The sequence below is a fragment of the Passer montanus genome, unplaced genomic scaffold, assembly GCF_014805655.1.
Source record: "Passer montanus isolate IOZ18808 unplaced genomic scaffold, ASM1480565v1 scaffold95, whole genome shotgun sequence".
Lineage (NCBI taxonomy): Eukaryota > Metazoa > Chordata > Aves > Passeriformes > Passeridae > Passer > Passer montanus.
This window is the reverse complement of record NW_024374923.1, coordinates 1,542,562-1,558,605: the sequence shown is the minus strand read 5'-3', so window position 1 is coordinate 1,558,605 and position 16,044 is coordinate 1,542,562. Positions and strand designations below refer to the sequence as shown.

The 16,044-nt window shown below is 41.1% G+C and overlaps 2 protein-coding genes across 2 annotated transcripts in view; one reads left to right on the top strand and one right to left on the bottom strand.

Annotated features, from left to right (window-relative positions):
* The window catches only part of SCOC (short coiled-coil protein), a 702,416-nt gene that overhangs the window by 176,823 nt on the left and 509,549 nt on the right, over nucleotides 1–16,044 (top strand). The window lies entirely within an intron of this gene.
* The window catches only part of RNF150 (ring finger protein 150), a 109,118-nt gene continuing 96,493 nt past the window's right edge, over nucleotides 3,420–16,044 (bottom strand). The window contains exon 7 of the mRNA XM_039696128.1: nucleotides 3,420–5,630. Within this exon, the coding sequence (XP_039552062.1) occupies nucleotides 5,512–5,630 (119 nt within the window). The 3' untranslated portion in view covers nucleotides 3,420–5,511. The remainder of the gene's footprint in view (nucleotides 5,631–16,044) is intronic.

Below are 16,044 nucleotides of genomic sequence, written 5' to 3'. Positions count from 1 at the left end.
CCCACCCACTGTCCCCTCTTTACATATCTGATTATAAAACGGTACAATCATTTGAGGTTCCTACCATGAAACAAGTATTGTGGATGGCATTACATACATATACAAAACATTTAGATATTTGACATCTGAAATAACTGTATACATTCAGAGCAAACAAGCATCTTGATCTGGCTATTGTGTTTAATGCTACTCAGGATAAAGAATCAAGAAATACACAAGAAAGGGAAAACACTATTACTCCTTTTTTTTTTCCTCTCATTTCTTTTGCCATTCACTACAGAAAGAAATAACTTCCACCAATTCATAATTAAAACATTGGAGAGAGAAAGATTAATTTCAGATGGAAAAAACATACATTGGCTTTTCATTCAAAATCCACATCTTTCATTTCTTTATTTCTCCCTTTGAAATAGAGCTCCTTCTTAGAAGGGTGTTTTCTTGAAAAAGAAATGGGCAGATAAAGGGGCCAAGTGAGCGTCCAGCCCAGCGGGGTAAGTGGCACGGCAGAGGGGCAGCCCTCACCCTTGCCCTCACTCTCTGTCCCACCCTGCAGCTGCCATCTGTTTCACAAACAAATCCTCCCTGAACAGTCCATCTGGCATTCCTCATTCTCTGAAACTATCAATTAGTTCAGGTAACAGGTTGGTAAAATGAAAGCAGTGCTTATTTTAGACCAATTTCCCCTATTTAAGAAGCCTGTGAAAGCTTCCTCTATTTAAGAAGCTGTAAACACCCAGCCTTGTTTTCCTTCAGCCCCAAACTACTCCACGTTGTGTTTCCTGCTCATGCTAACCAAGCTGATTCGCTGCTGTCATGCTGCCTGCGCCAAATACACTCACACGTTTTGCATCTACAAAACAAATGAGTCTGCATGGGCTCAGTGTTCACCAGCAAAGTTCCAGTCCCAGGGTCACCACTAGCCATGAAGAAGCTTGGCTGTCCCCAACCTGCTGGAAGCCCACGGCCTGCTTTTCACCAAGCCCTGGAGCTGAACTTGGGCAAGCTCCCTTCCCCTCTCCAACCTGCTCCAAGAGATACTGGCAGCACAAAGCACAGGAGAGGAAGCAGCACTGTGCAAGTTTGATCCCGTGATCTCCTTCCCCTGCAACAAAGGCTCACCCTTGTACAAACTCTTGTGAGACAGGCTGGGAAAGAAGAGTCTGGATTTTTCTGCCATTTTAGTGTTGTGAAATGGATGCACCCCAACATCAGTGCCCTTCTTCCAATGACTTCTTTGGGATTTAATCCAGAGGTCATTAGTGAAATCCAAGGGACCGCTTATCATATGTGATTTCAATAATTTCTTTTTCCAAATTGCCTTATAAAGCCTTTTTCCTTGTGCCACAATTTCCCTCAAATAAAAGGCCTAAAAATGACAACTGCTTCTGATTTCACAACAGTACAGTTTCCATACTTTTCCATCAATACACTTTTAAAGCATACATGTCAGTTTAATTCTATAGAGTGCTTAAAGAATGAACTGCAGTGCTATGATAGTCCTGATGCTGCTTCTGGGGCTCTAAAGCAGTCAGAAAATAAAAAACCCCAAACCCTCAGTAAGTGCCATATCTGTATCCCCACCAGAATAGGTGAGCTGTGGGGAGGGGATGTAGACCTGATGCCTTGCACATCTGCATGCACACATCAGGTCATTTGTGAGTGCAAAATTCTGCCTATGCCTCCTACCTGTTGAACAGACCTTTGGGAAGGCAGCGTAGTGAAACCCAAGAAAATCCAGGTACACTCTGAGTGCAGTTTCCGTCTCACCAGGTTTTATCCTGCAACCCAGCCTGAGTGATGATGAGCCTCACTAAGGCAAATGTTTCTCCCACCTACCACTTGCTCAAGAAAAGTGCTTCAGATGACAAGACAGGAATTGCTGGGAGAAGCACAGGAATTAATGACAGGAGTACCTTTACCTGGGAGCCCACACAATCTCCTGGACACTGGCCCTGTGCAGGAGAGGCCCTCCACTCAGCCATGGTGCCAGCCTGCAGCACTATATCCATGAACACTTGCTTTCTTTTTGACACAGGGGCTTAAGTATGTTCATAGAAGACCTGTTGAAAATAATGCAATTTTTGTGCAAGTCCAAAATTAATGGTGGGTTTTTTTTAAGAAGGACGGAATAAAACATTTACTTAAGTGCTTTCCTAAGTACAGGCTTCAGTGATGTGTAACCCAGCCTTGCCCTTATCATCACTTAACAGTGCTCAGAGATGCAGAACACCTGAGGACAGGAATGGAACAACATCTTCCCTGAGTGAAGCTGCAGGTAGAACTGGGAAAACAAAAGCAGAAAGACTCCTGACCCAGGTTTGCTAGGATGCCTCTTCTAAAAGGCATATCACTAATTGGTGATATGTCAAAAACACTCACCCAGCCTGGCACCCTACCTCTGCTAGTGGCCACCTGTGGACCCTGAGGGACCAGATCTAACATGGGATATTTAGGAAAAGTGTGTGCACAGCAGATGACCTCTACAAAGTTCCTCATTAACTCTCAGAAATACATGCAGGGTCTGCATTACCAAACCTGCCATGCCTTTTTGAGCACAGGGCCCTTTAATGATTTTCCTGGGCAAAGGACCCAGCTCAGTATCAGCTGGGAGTTTTCCCTCCTGCCTTGCTTTTCGACAGACCTTGCTTGCTCTGCTGTGCCCTGGGTGGTTCTGCTGCAGCAACAGCTAATTGGTCAATCTATCCATTGAGATCAACTTAATTCAGTTCATGAAATAAAATTAAGACTATGTGACAGCTCCTCTGAAACCCAAGCAGTTTGGCCAGGAGTTCTCTGCCTGTGTGCTGAGCTCCAGTGTGCATATGTGAAAGGATCACTGACAACTTGGACATCACATTTGTCCTGTGACATGTACCACCCAGGCTCCAGTGCTGCAGAAGAAATTGTACCAGTGTGTGGACTTTCTGTAAGGAGCCCAACTGTATACAACCAGCCTCACTCCTTCCCTGCAGACGTTTGAAATTAATTTCATTCCTGGGTCCAAATTTGATGTAAGTACCACTTAAATCTGATTTCAGCATTATTTACAGAGCTTAAGTGGAGCTGATGCAGTACCTTGTGCAAACTCTCGTGTGTAGGGATCAATTTCAACATTGATGTGTCAGGCCTTTTCCACAGCAGCAAGGAATAGAGAAGGCATAAAAGAATGAAGAAAACAAGATTACAGAACGACAAATATTGTCAAGACTAACCTAGTGTACCCTCTGGAACAATCTGTAACTTTCTTTTTTAACCAATAATTCCAGCTGCCTCTATCTCTTCAATTGAAAAAAGATTTTCATTCCAACAGCTTCTAAAGATGTAACAGCACATTTATGGGTCATTTTCACAGAATCACAGAATAGCTTGGGTTGGAAAGATCATCTAGTTCCAAACCCGGTGACATGGCCAGGGCCAGCCAACTCACAGCCTAGGGGGCCCTCTGGGGACACCCTGGGGTGCCCCCTCCCAAAACAAACTGCAACAGCCAGGGACATCTTTCCCTAGACCAAGTAGCTCAGAGCTCCATCCAACCTGGCCTTGAACACTTCCAGGGATGGGACATCCACAGCTTCTCTGGGCAACCCCTTCCAGTGCCTCAACACCCTCACAGTAATAATTTATTTCTAATATCTAATCTAAATCTGCCCTCTTTCAGTTTAAAATCTTTACGTCAAGATTACCCTGCAATTTAGGGACAAAGAACATAAAACAAAATTAAACAAAATGCTCAATTAGTTCTAAATGGACAGAAGAGCATGTAGAATATTTTTCCTTCTTTTTATAATGAAGAAGCAAGTCAGCCAAAATTTTAGGGATAAACACATTTGTTCCTGAATAAAATCTGACAAACAAAAATTTTGGCTGGAAGCTGGTTTTCACATTTAACAAGTAAATCCACAAGGAGATTAAATGCAGTGAGCCCCAACAGTTGCATTTTGAGATGCTGCCATGACACTGCCAAGTCAAAATGTTTGACCTCTGCACGAAATCTCAATGTAAAATGAATTGTTGATTCTGAGGACTGACTCAGGAGGCAGTAATGTGATTCAAATCATCTGACTCTCAGCAGAAACTATGTATTCTTATGTAACAGTAAGCTTCTTCACATTTGAGTATTTTCACTGAAAAACCAAATTACACACTGAACAATTAACAATGAGCTCTTACCTGGAAAGCAGAGCTCAGGATTAAATAAATTATTATGTCAGGTCATTATTATTTAGGTGTTTTGATTTATATTAGTTCTTTTATTTTCAAATTCCCTCCCCAATATCTTTTGGTGTATGTAGCTGTACACAAATTGCAAATATTCTGTTATGCTTCTGAAAACATTGACAGGGACTCTGGAGGGCAACAAACTACCTGAACTCTTTTTAGATAACAAGCAGACAAAAACTGCTGTCAAAATGTAAGAAATGAAACACACTAAGAGAAAAGACCCAAAGCAAACCAGGAATTAAACATTTCAAATTGTTGCCTCTTGCTCCCTTAGCAATTTCTGACACTGACAGCAGCATCTCCAGACACTTTGTGAGAATACTGTCACCTGCTTATTGCAGAACTGTTAATAAGCAGCCTCTGGAAACCTCTCAGATGCTCCTTTAGCCCACTGATCTGGTTTTGGTCTGTAAAATTCAGAAGTGATGTTACACTAGATCTTTTTTTCCAGCTACTGAATTGTTACTTGGAGGAAGGACACGAATGTACTGACACCTGTGAGTAGCATAAAATGCAGGACAGGACTACATGGATGGAGTGATGCTTTAAGCTCTTCTTTCTCTCCTTCACACAGTACAATACTTGTCTAGAACAGAACTTTAAGAGACAAACTAATGCCATTTTAACCCAAATTTCTGCTAATTCAGAGCTCTCTTACAAATAAAAGCCTTCAGAATATACCATTTCCAAGCCTGCCACTTAATGAAGGCAGGTGTTACATTAATGCAGGGTGCTGGTGCATGATCCTTCTGAAGCCAGCCACATGTAATTCATGCAGAAACAACAAGGCAATGATAAATCTTGGTCAGATCATGAAGTGACCAATGAATGGGAATTCAGGTTTCTGGACTGAACTCTTGAAAAAGCTGGGATCAGTCAATAAAAACAAAGTGTCCATTGATAACAAACTATAAACAAACAAACAAAATAAACATATGCCTTTTCAAAAAACACAACAAAAATTTGATTGAACAAGTGTAAAAAACACTCAAGCTGTCATTTCAGTTGCATGTTTATGAGCCCCTGGAGAGTTCCATGACTGCTCTCAAGCACGTGGGTAAACTGGAAGTGTCTCCACCTCCCATGTGAACCAAACAAAGGTGTGCAGATGATGAAACCGCTTCCAGGCAGACACAACAGCTGCTATTGCTTTTCATGACCATCTCAGCATGGAGTGTGCAGGAGTGACAGTGCTCTGGAGGCATATGCATGACTGGTCCAAATCCTAGAAAGCTGACTCAGTCCCTACCCGTGACCGTCCCCTGTAGTTTAGTGTTGGATCTCTGTTTTTCAAGATTTCACCTCTTCGCAGTCTTGATCAGTGGAAAGCTCCACATCGGAGAGTCCAACCTCCATTGCCATAATCAATGAAATATCTGAATCGCTGCTGACTGCTGGCTCCTGTTCATCTGTGAGGGTAGAAAAGACAGGAAAAGGTCAGGTCTTTCTTTAAATCATTACTAATTTTTAGTTCTGCAGGTGGAATCCAGAGGTCACTCCCCCACTGAGATTGCGATTAGATTACAAACTTTGCTGTTATTCAATATCTGTCTAAAACACTTCAAAAATATCCCAAAATCCAAGACATTCATAGGGAAAAACTTGATTAAAAGAAGCCTAGATGGGTAACATTTTCTTCTCTTAATCCTCCCAGGGCTTTTCATCCAGGTCCTTCAAGAACTTCCTCCCACCATGTGAGAATTTCCCTCCCTGTCCCCTTTCACTTTCTCAACCTGGCATCATCCTACTCTCCCCACAAAGATAGCAAGCTAATGACAAAGCCACAGGCACCTGGTGGAGCAACTCAGTCATCAGGAAAACTTTCCCAACATGAAAAAAATCTGCCCAAACCCTCATTAAGTGACAGAATCTCAGAGGATATATTTAAGAGGGCACCACTCTAATATAGGAACATTCGCACTGGACAAGGACAAAACAAATCCAGGACTTTGGACCAGGCTACCTGCCTTCTCAAGTGCCTTCTCTCATCCTTTTCTAGTCTCTTTAAATTCACTCTTTCCTCTGTTTGAAGATACCTTGCAGGTTCTTGATCCAGGCCAATGGGATCTACCTTAATGCACCGTGACCCCAAACACACTAAGAGTTGTATTGTTGACTTCTGCCAAACTGCAAATCACATCGTTGGAAGAGCAACTTGGTTTTGTTTTGATCCCACAGCACTTATCATGTGTATATTTAGTAGCAAATAAAGCCAACAGACTTTAAACAACTAAAAGCTAATTTTCTTCCAAGAACAATCAGGAGAAGCAAAGCACACTAGGGAGATTTTCAAAACCCTCATAGGTGGCTGAGTCCCTGAGAGAAAAATTTGATGGTTCATATTTTCAAGTGGTTTAATTACAAGGATGGTATTTATACTGTAACAATACAATGTATTTAAATCTGTGGCAGTTTTCCCTTTACATATTTTATTTTTCAGACAATAGATGCAGAGCCTGATTGATACTAAAAAGTCTAGAAGTTGAATATCTAAGAATTAATAAGAAACACGACAGAGGAGCCAGGAAAATAGTAACTCTCACAGTTTAATTATTCACTTGCAGCTAAGTGAGCACAGTTAATCACCTCTCAAGAGCAGCATGATTTTTAAACATTTTAAATTTTAAAACCCCCACATGTGTTTACTTGTGCTGGGATTAGACCTCATGTTCTGCAGAGAAAGCTTGAATGGGGTCTGCATTATTCAAAATGAAAGAGTCAGTATTTTCCTTTGCAATTCTTCCCAGTTTTCACCCTGGATTTCTTTTACACTTTCTTAATTGCAAGATAAATTATTAATGCACACAACATCTTTACATCTCTATCTTTTTTCTCCCCTTTCAATATGACAGTAGTAAACATTTCAAGGCACTGTTTCTGACTATAAATGTTTCCACCAAAGGTGGAAGTATTTACAAGTTGAATGACACATCCTGCAGATTCAGTGGTCTTAAATGATGTTGAACCTTCATGTGAGCTGCTAGATCCTAGAGTACATCAGAGCATTTCATACACCTCCAGCACTGAAAGCATCACCTTTAGTGGCAACAGCTCCCTGAGTCAGAATTATGGGGTTTCAGACCACTGGATTATTTATCATTCCTCTATAATTAATAGGATTCTCGAAAACAATGAAAATTATGCTTAAGAGCAAGATCATATTTGCAAGACAGAGCTCCTGAGGTTTATCCATGTTGAACAGCCACTTGGAGCACTCTTGAGGGACAAGGTTTTTTACATCTGAACTAGCTGTGCAGAAGAAAAGGACTGCCTGAATAGTTACAGCCAAACGCATGCTGAAGAGGCAGGCAGAGCTGCCAACACCAAATGTCAGAGCATCCAACAAGCAGTGTTTAATAATGCTGAAATGTTATTTTAAGAATCGTTGTTCCTTCCAGGGTTGCACAGCAGAAAAAAAAATCTCAAGTTCAAGAGTTCAAACCAGGCAGATAGAACAGGACCAGATTTGCAGCTCACATACCTAACATCTGGTGGGGGTACAGGATCACACACTCTCCAAACCAGCAAACTTGAGTTTTATTTTACAAATCCTATAAAATTGTTCAAATTCTTGGATCTTAGTCTTTGCAAATTGTGGGCTTTTGTAGTCTTCTTTGGAACTGAAGTGCAGGAACAAGGAATGATCCTAAAAATGCTTATGCCTATGATCTGGCATTGATTTTCCAGCACTGTGATAGTGCCTAGAAACAGAAGCACTCCACCTTCCTTAGCTGCCAGCAGTGTGGCAGCTGAAAATCCTAAAGCTACAGCTTCGGCAGAGTGGGGAGAACAACTTGGATATCACCATTCTTACACCTTCCCTTTCAGGGAAGCACTGCCATTCCTTTGGAAGCTGTAGGCAACAGAAGGAAATGAATGCATCCCTCAGCATTTTCTGCTGGCTCCTGGAAACAGGAACACTGCCACTGACCCCCTCACACACAGGAGCAAACTCTGGGAGGCTGCAGAAGTTACACCAGACACGGATCAGCTGCAGGTACCTCTGGCTGCAAGGTCTTCAAACTGCCTCACTGTGGCTCCTCACACAACACAGCTTGCCAGACTGTGCCCGTTTGTTTTGTTAGTTTTTTTTTGGCTGCCTGCTCAATAACACAAGCCACCACAGTTACTGTTATTTGTTCAAGGTAAGCAAACCTCAACTACATTGCAAGTGCCAGGAGCTTAGCCTGCATTTTGCATCCCTGCCTTTCAGATCCTATTTACAATGACAAAGCTTATACAATCGTGCAGCTTCTACAGGAGATGCCTGACTCACTGTTAACAACCCCTATGGCTCTTTTGCAAGTTTTTTGTAATTTGCTGTTTTTCTTAAAGCCCTGAAGTCAGACAAGGATCTCAACTTTCAGTGAAGATCTCAGCTTTCACTTAAAAATAAATGAAGCTCAAGAGGCAAAAAGGAAACAAAGTGTTTTAAAAATTAAATCTCTATTTTCTAGACAGATTTTATGCTGGAATATCTGACTTGTGATTTTAGATACTTGAAATTGGCAACCCTGTCTTAACTACACACACTATAATACTTCTGCTGTGCTTTACAGCACTTCTTGCCATGGGGAGAAAGCCTTTTGCTTAATGAAGCAAAAGGCACATCTCAAGCTGCTTTCCAGCCAGTGTTAGTGCCTACAGCAGGGAACTGTAGACCTCCCTGCCACATTCCTCTCATGTCAGGGAAACATAATACACCACAGCATGCTGCCTGTCCAGACAGACTTTTTCCACTCACTTTTATTTCCTGACACACATTTGTTTGAGAGGTGAAATTAACCAAACTCCTTCTCTAGCCAATATTATTTTAAATCAATTACACTACCATGGGAAGAATATCACCGTGTAGATTTGGAAGTGGCCTACACAAAGGTGGTACAGCTATTGCTTCTTGAAAGGTGCATCAAGTGATGCTTACATTTGAATATTAGTGCAATCAAACAAAGATGAAAATAGCTAATTACTCTGGTGTGTTGAAAACAGTAAGATTGCACAGTAGTAATAGTTACCTACTGCTGCTGCTATTCATAACCATTGGTGTAAGTCTGTAGCTGTTGTACACTAATAAATATTCCAAAAGAAAGAGGTCAGACAATGGGTTTCTAAGAATTTGATACTGCTTGCAAGAGGCTTGGGAGGGAGCTAAGCGTTGAACAGTAAATGAAAAGTGCATTTACAAACCCATTCCTCTGCCAAACACACAGACATGGGCACCAGCTGAGATATACTTGCAATGACCCACTCAAAGGTGAGAAACAAGCTGGTGAACTTTGGTGAACTTTGCATTGGAGAAACACTGGTGGACTTTGCACTCATGGAGGCCTCACTCCTGATCACCACTGTGCCCCTCCCGAGGAGGCTATATTCTATACTATCCTTTGATGTCCCCAGGACACAGACAGTGCCATGGGGCGATCCTAAAATTGTTCCAGCTTGCCCTAGAAGCTGAGTTTTCCCCCAGCTCACCAAGCTGTAAAAGCCCATAACTGGGCTCAAATGTCAATAAGCAATTTGCATCCAGGAAATCAGCAGAAAAATGAGACCACACTAAAATGTTAACAACAAAAGCTTCTTGGCATTAAATATATATAAGGTTTGTCTAAGATGGCACTTTTTTCCTTCTACAGACCTTTGGGTAGCTCTCTGCTATTACATGCATTTGAGAGTAAGCAGAGATGTACTACTACTACATCCTCACTGTAGTGAAATATACCTTATTTCAGAACTCTTCAGTTTGTGAAGACAGATTTAAACAAAACCATGAAATCTCTGGTGTTAGTTATGCTCCCAGATCTAGACAAGTATCTAAAATGCATGCATTGCCACGAATCTTATTCCAGTCTAGGGCTCACTTCTTCTAAGAAAACATTCAGATATGTCTAAGGATTTTGCTTCATAAGAAACCAGAAACGTGGCCATCTCCTAGAGCTTTGAGGACCTGATCAGAAAATACATCCAGAGTCACTAGAGGCATTGATATGCGATCTTTATCGAAACACATTCAGCTCAGCTTGAAGCCACAGAAGAATGCCAATGCAAGCAGTGCTAGTCAGATTTTATTTCCAGTATAAGAACAACCAGGATACAATTTATCACATTTGATTTATGAGACATATCTAGAGTCCTCTATTGTCTGTCTAAGAAAGCACTTTACCATTACAGACTTTATTGTTACCTCCTACTGTGGCCTTCCCATTGCATCACTTGGCTGTTTCTAGTCTAAGAGGAAGAGCATCTTATGAAATTTTTACCTCAAATGGCAAATAATTTCACAACAATACCAATTAAATTTATCACTAAGACCCCTTCTTTTAAAATTACTACTGATTGTTAAAACTATTCTCAAGTTAATAATCTCACAGTACTCCTTGGATCATTTTATAACTCTCAAATTCCTTCCGTATCATCTTGAGAACTGTAACACTATAGAATGGGCCATAACGGCACTAACATAAAATACACGTAAAAAAATGCCAATAAAATCTCTAATGCAAAAGAAACTGTGAGAATATGTTGGAGGAGTAAGGGTTATAAAACCCCTTGCTAGTAATGCAGTCCTCCTGTACACAGAGGCTAATAAAACAGATGAAGAAGTTTGGCTGGCTACGACTGAGAGCAGAGCACTGGGGAAATATTTTATTGCTGTTCCCTAGAATCAGAGGGAGATTTATCTGAGCAGCAAGGGGAACAAGTACTTGTGTAGTAACTGCTTTTGGAAGAAAAAGTTAGAGCCATTTTTGTAAATAACAAGCCAGAGCTCTAAGAATGTACTAACAGCAACAGAGCTTCTTCCAGGAGGGAAAGCAAATGATGTCTGAAACATTTTGCAAAGAATACCCAGACACCAGCACACAGGGAAAGAACAACATGCCATGACCTGGCAAGATTAATTCCAGAGGACACCTCAAAAATATGTTTACCTGCACCAAACCCCTAAGTGATTGAGAGATGTGACAGATGGATCTGGATATGACGTAAACCACTGGAGGCTCTCCCAAAGTAAACTTGTTTTTTTTTTTTTTTTTCCTTACTACTGAATAAAAGGGAATTTCTTCCCTTAATCTTCTTCTAGAGTATGTGGTTTGGAGAAAATACAGCATCTCTTAATGAAAAACAGCCTAACACATGGTTCTTTGTCTTTAAACATCCTGCAGTATGAAGGGCTACTATCATCATCATCATCTGGAAATCACACCCCAGTATCTCAAGCCAAGGATCAAAATTGAAAATTTATTAGTAATATAACTAATTTTCTGAAACCTAAATTTGGAACGTGTACTTAAGCAATAAACTTTAACGTCAATTACCTGAGAAGACTTTTTGGGCTTTGGCAAGACCAGTAAACTCATTTTCAGAGAGAGTGCAGAAAGTATCAGCAGCCAAATGCTTTCTCCAAAATAAAGAAAAAAAATTGTCCAAATAAGGGTAAATAACACTGGGAGCAGACAGCAAACACATTTGCAAAAGTCTGAGCAAAAAAAGGGGCAGAACACATGACAGATGTTATTGTATGGAAGTAGTTGGGCCCAACTGGCTAGAAAAGCAAAACTTCTTTTTTCCCATTGTATATATATGTACATCTATCTTTAATGAGCATATACTAAATCCTTGGGATTTTACCCAGGAATCAGAACATTCAGCCTTTGAAATTCACAGCACATATTAACATTATTTTAGTAGTCAACACTTTGGAAATCAGTCTCTTCTCTGTAATAGACTAGCTGACATTTTGGGAACTTTTAATCAGCTGCCAAACCTCTCTGTGATACAGCAAACATGCCTCTGCCAGGTATGACACAAGAAAATAAAATATTTTTGCTTTCAGTTTAATTTCCTCTTTGTTCTTACTCTTAATGGGTCATGCTCATCATGTTCCAGGGACCAGCAGGGAAACTCCTTCTGTGGCCTACATACTGCAATATAATTTTCTTTTCACATGACTAGACTTTCCTTTTTCTCACTGGAAACTCAGTCAAAATTTGGTCCCAAGGATTACCAGAACAGTCAATGGAGTCATCATACTGTCTCTTGCACTTTATGCTCTTGGATCAGCTCATTCCCACATTCAAGGTCCTTCCTGCACATCTGGTCTTCACAGAATCATAGAAAGACTTGGGTTGGAAGGAACCTTAAACATCATCTAGTTCCAACCCCATGCCATAGACAGGAATGTCACCACCTAGATTTTATTCACTACAAAGTGTTTTATTCCATCTTTGACCCCATACCTCAGTCCCTCACTCTCATATGGTTTCAATGACAGACAAAAACCACTCTACTTTCTTCACAACAGGGCATCCAGCCTCTTAAACCTTTGCAAAACTGCTTTTCCTTTCTCTTTCCAGGCCTTCCCTCTGTCTGGAAGCAGAGAGGGACAATGGGATGCTGTTGCGCACCCTCCTTTACTGTTCACCACTGGTTATTCTCAGTGCCCAAACCCTGCACCAGGTGCACCTCTGGTCAGGACACCATGTTCTTCTGATCCCATGGGAAGTTCCATAAGTAAATGTGGAGGTGTTTCACTCAAAGTTCCAACTGGTACAAATTATTATTATTATTATTTAGAACATGCAAAATTATTCATGCCCTTAATTGAAAATCAGAAAATTACATCTCCCATAAGAAAGGAAAAGGTTAAAAAAACACTGAAGCACAGGGCTGCAAGTACATGACAGTTGTGATTTTCAAGTACCTCAGCTGCAGTTGGTAATATATTACTGCATTCAACACCTGCAAATTGTCCTTGCATGAGGTGTGCAATGGGGACTATTTACTTGGTTATCTTAGCTGCTGAATGACCAGCATTCCTTGGTGTTACTGCAAAACAATGGGCATGAAGGGTTAAAGTTACAGAAAAAAACATGCTTTGTCATGTGTTTTTAATGGTGTGTAAGGGATATTGCAAGGATTATCCCAGTAGCCAAGGTGAAACATCTGGAGAGACAAACATCTTTTGAGCAGTGAGCAAACACCTTTACTCACACTGCCAGCCATTCAAAACTCTGAAGGGACAGCAGGTGTGAGACAAAAGCAGACCCTAAATGCTGTATGTACTAGTGTGTGGTGTACAACACACAGCTTATTGGCAGGCTGGCAGAATAAAGAGACTTTTACATCCAAGCAGTATAATCCCACAGTTTAATCCTGTGCATCTTGGCTTCCATGGGCTATCCTGGGCACTGCTACCATGACTGAACTTCCTTATCTATATTTTAAAAACCCAAGTCAGCAGTGTGCTCTGCTTCCAGCAAGCCTCACTCAAATACTGGATTGAATGAGCAAGAGTGTTATGGTGAGAGAAATTTCAGTTCTTGTGCTCCTAAGGAACATCAGGAAGAACATCCTTTAAAGGGGTGATTTAGAGATGAACCAGCCAACACCACACAAATCCCTCAGAGCAATCATGCTGCAGTGGTATCCCCAGCTGGACACAATATTAATCCAGAAGACCCAATGTAAGACAGTGGTTTCCAAAACCTTTTTTCTTTGGTCTGATCATGCTGAAGGACTGTGACTTCTCCTTGGGGAACTCCATGGCAGAAAGCAGCTGCAAAAAGCCAGCTGAGATTGCTTCTCCTCAGGACAGCAGGGAAATGCAAGAAAGCATTGGGTGCTTGGAAGAGCAACATACCATAGGCACAGAATGAAGCTAGGACATGGAAGTGGACATGCAGCTTTTTATAGGATGTTAGAAACTTCTCACTCCTTCTTCAGGTCATGTGCAAGGTGGCTACTAGTCAGTGAAAATCTACACAGGAGAAATTAATGTTGAGAACTTGATGTAAAACATAAGACTGCTTGTAACAAACAAAACCCCCTATATTTCTGCCTAATCACAATGAACCGCTTCCACAATTACAAGTATGCACACAGTTATAACAGAGAACAGCACCTTGCCTCAAAGACACCTCCTGTTTATTTTTGAATGAGGGGGCTGGAAAAGCTCACAGTCTGCCTGAGTTTGTCTCTCGTGGCAGTGTGTGCATGATTTTCCAATCTGTCTCTTTAAATACTTTCTACTGCATAAACTCTCAGGTCACCAGCAAAGCACAGTACTGAGGAATCAGGTACTGAACTCTCAAGAGCAGTAACACCAAACATCCTTAAGCAAAGATGTCACAAAAATACCTGTGCATCTATTAGAGGACTTAATGAGCAAATGCACAAGGAGAGGGCTGAAGAGCTCAACAGTGGTGGAATTACTTGAACAAAGAGTGTTTATCTTCTCTCCCTCTCTCACACATGATCATGCCTTCCTATCCAATGCTGCTAACACTAGGCTCCACCTGAGATGCCAAGATCATTTCCAGGATAAAGGGGCAAGTTGTTAGCCCAGAACTTTGTGGGCATTAATTTTGTGCATGTTGGTAAGAACTCCCTCCTCATCACGCATGTTGGGGACAGTGAACCTTGGCTGAAATTCAATTCCAATAGAAATGCCCATAATAAAAATTTCACCCAGGGATGTCTTTCTCATTAGATATTAAAAAAACCCAAAAAACCACAACCCACAGTAATGAAGTCAGAAGAGAAAACCCTATCAGGTAACCCTTACTTACCTGATATGCAGGTTCCTCCACCCCACCTAAGAGGTGGTGGAGGAACCTACATATCAGGTAAGTGATTTTTACTGCCGTCACTAGCAAAATACAACTTTTAACAGTTACCAGCTTTGAAGTTTAACTTTAAGGGAAGAACAGGCTGCCTTTTTGTTCAGTATAAGGAAGCAACATGCCTGAGAATGCTCTGTTGCAGCAGCAGCTCCAGTGCCTGAAGCAGGGCACAGCTGTAGCAACACTGTGCCTGACAAGTCAGAGCAGATTAGGACAGCATTCCATGGTCATCTATCCACACACCCTTCCCCATCCTCCATGCTACCCAAGGGTTGCCCACAAACATCAGATATGTGCAGAGACCGTAACATTTTATGTCGCACCTTTTTCTTTTTGCCCTCTGACACCTCACAGTGAAATTAGTGTCCCTCCTGCCAGCTCACACATGTGGACTTGCAGGAATTGACCATTTCCAGTCTCCTGCCACATGCTCACAGGACTGTCAGGTACCTGTCCCCAAAAACCTGGGAGACACTGGACCAAAGTACACTGCTTAGGCTAAAGATTAATTCTTACAAGTCCATAAAAACAGAGAATACTTGACAGAAACAGCACAACTCAGAGAAAATATATTTTTTAACTTTACAAGACTGTCTAACCTGATTTGATTTGGACATCTTAGTTTTGTCACAGGACATAGCTTATCTACGTACTGCAGCTCAAGACATAAAGATTGAGTTAAGTGCAATTCAGCTGTAGACAAATTTGTAACAGCAGAAAAAAAATCCCAAAGTCATGGAGCCCCACCAACTTCTCAATGACTCTAAAAAATCCCAGTTTAAAAGCAAAGAACATGCTTTTCAGTCTCTCAAATTCCATCGGGTTGTAGATGTGGTCTTTTTTGATAGTGTGGCACCAGCAATAGTACAATATTCTGTGGACAGGGCTGATGCATACATTGAAACAAAGTAAAAATGTGAACCTGAACAGATCACTACAGATACAGCCTATAGCTTCACTATTTCTTCTCTTCCAGGATGAGCACATAGGCAAACAGATTATAGGATGATCAATTACATAAGAACATCCATTTTTCCAAACAGAAGAAACAATTTCTGCTGTTTATACGTCTGTTAGCAATGAAGGAAAATAACATGACAAGCTGAAGTGTCACCTCTTAATTTTATGAGAAATGCAGTAGTTTTAAAAAAATAAATTGTAGGTGCTTTCAAAGCATTCTACCAGTTTAAATCTCCTCCCTATG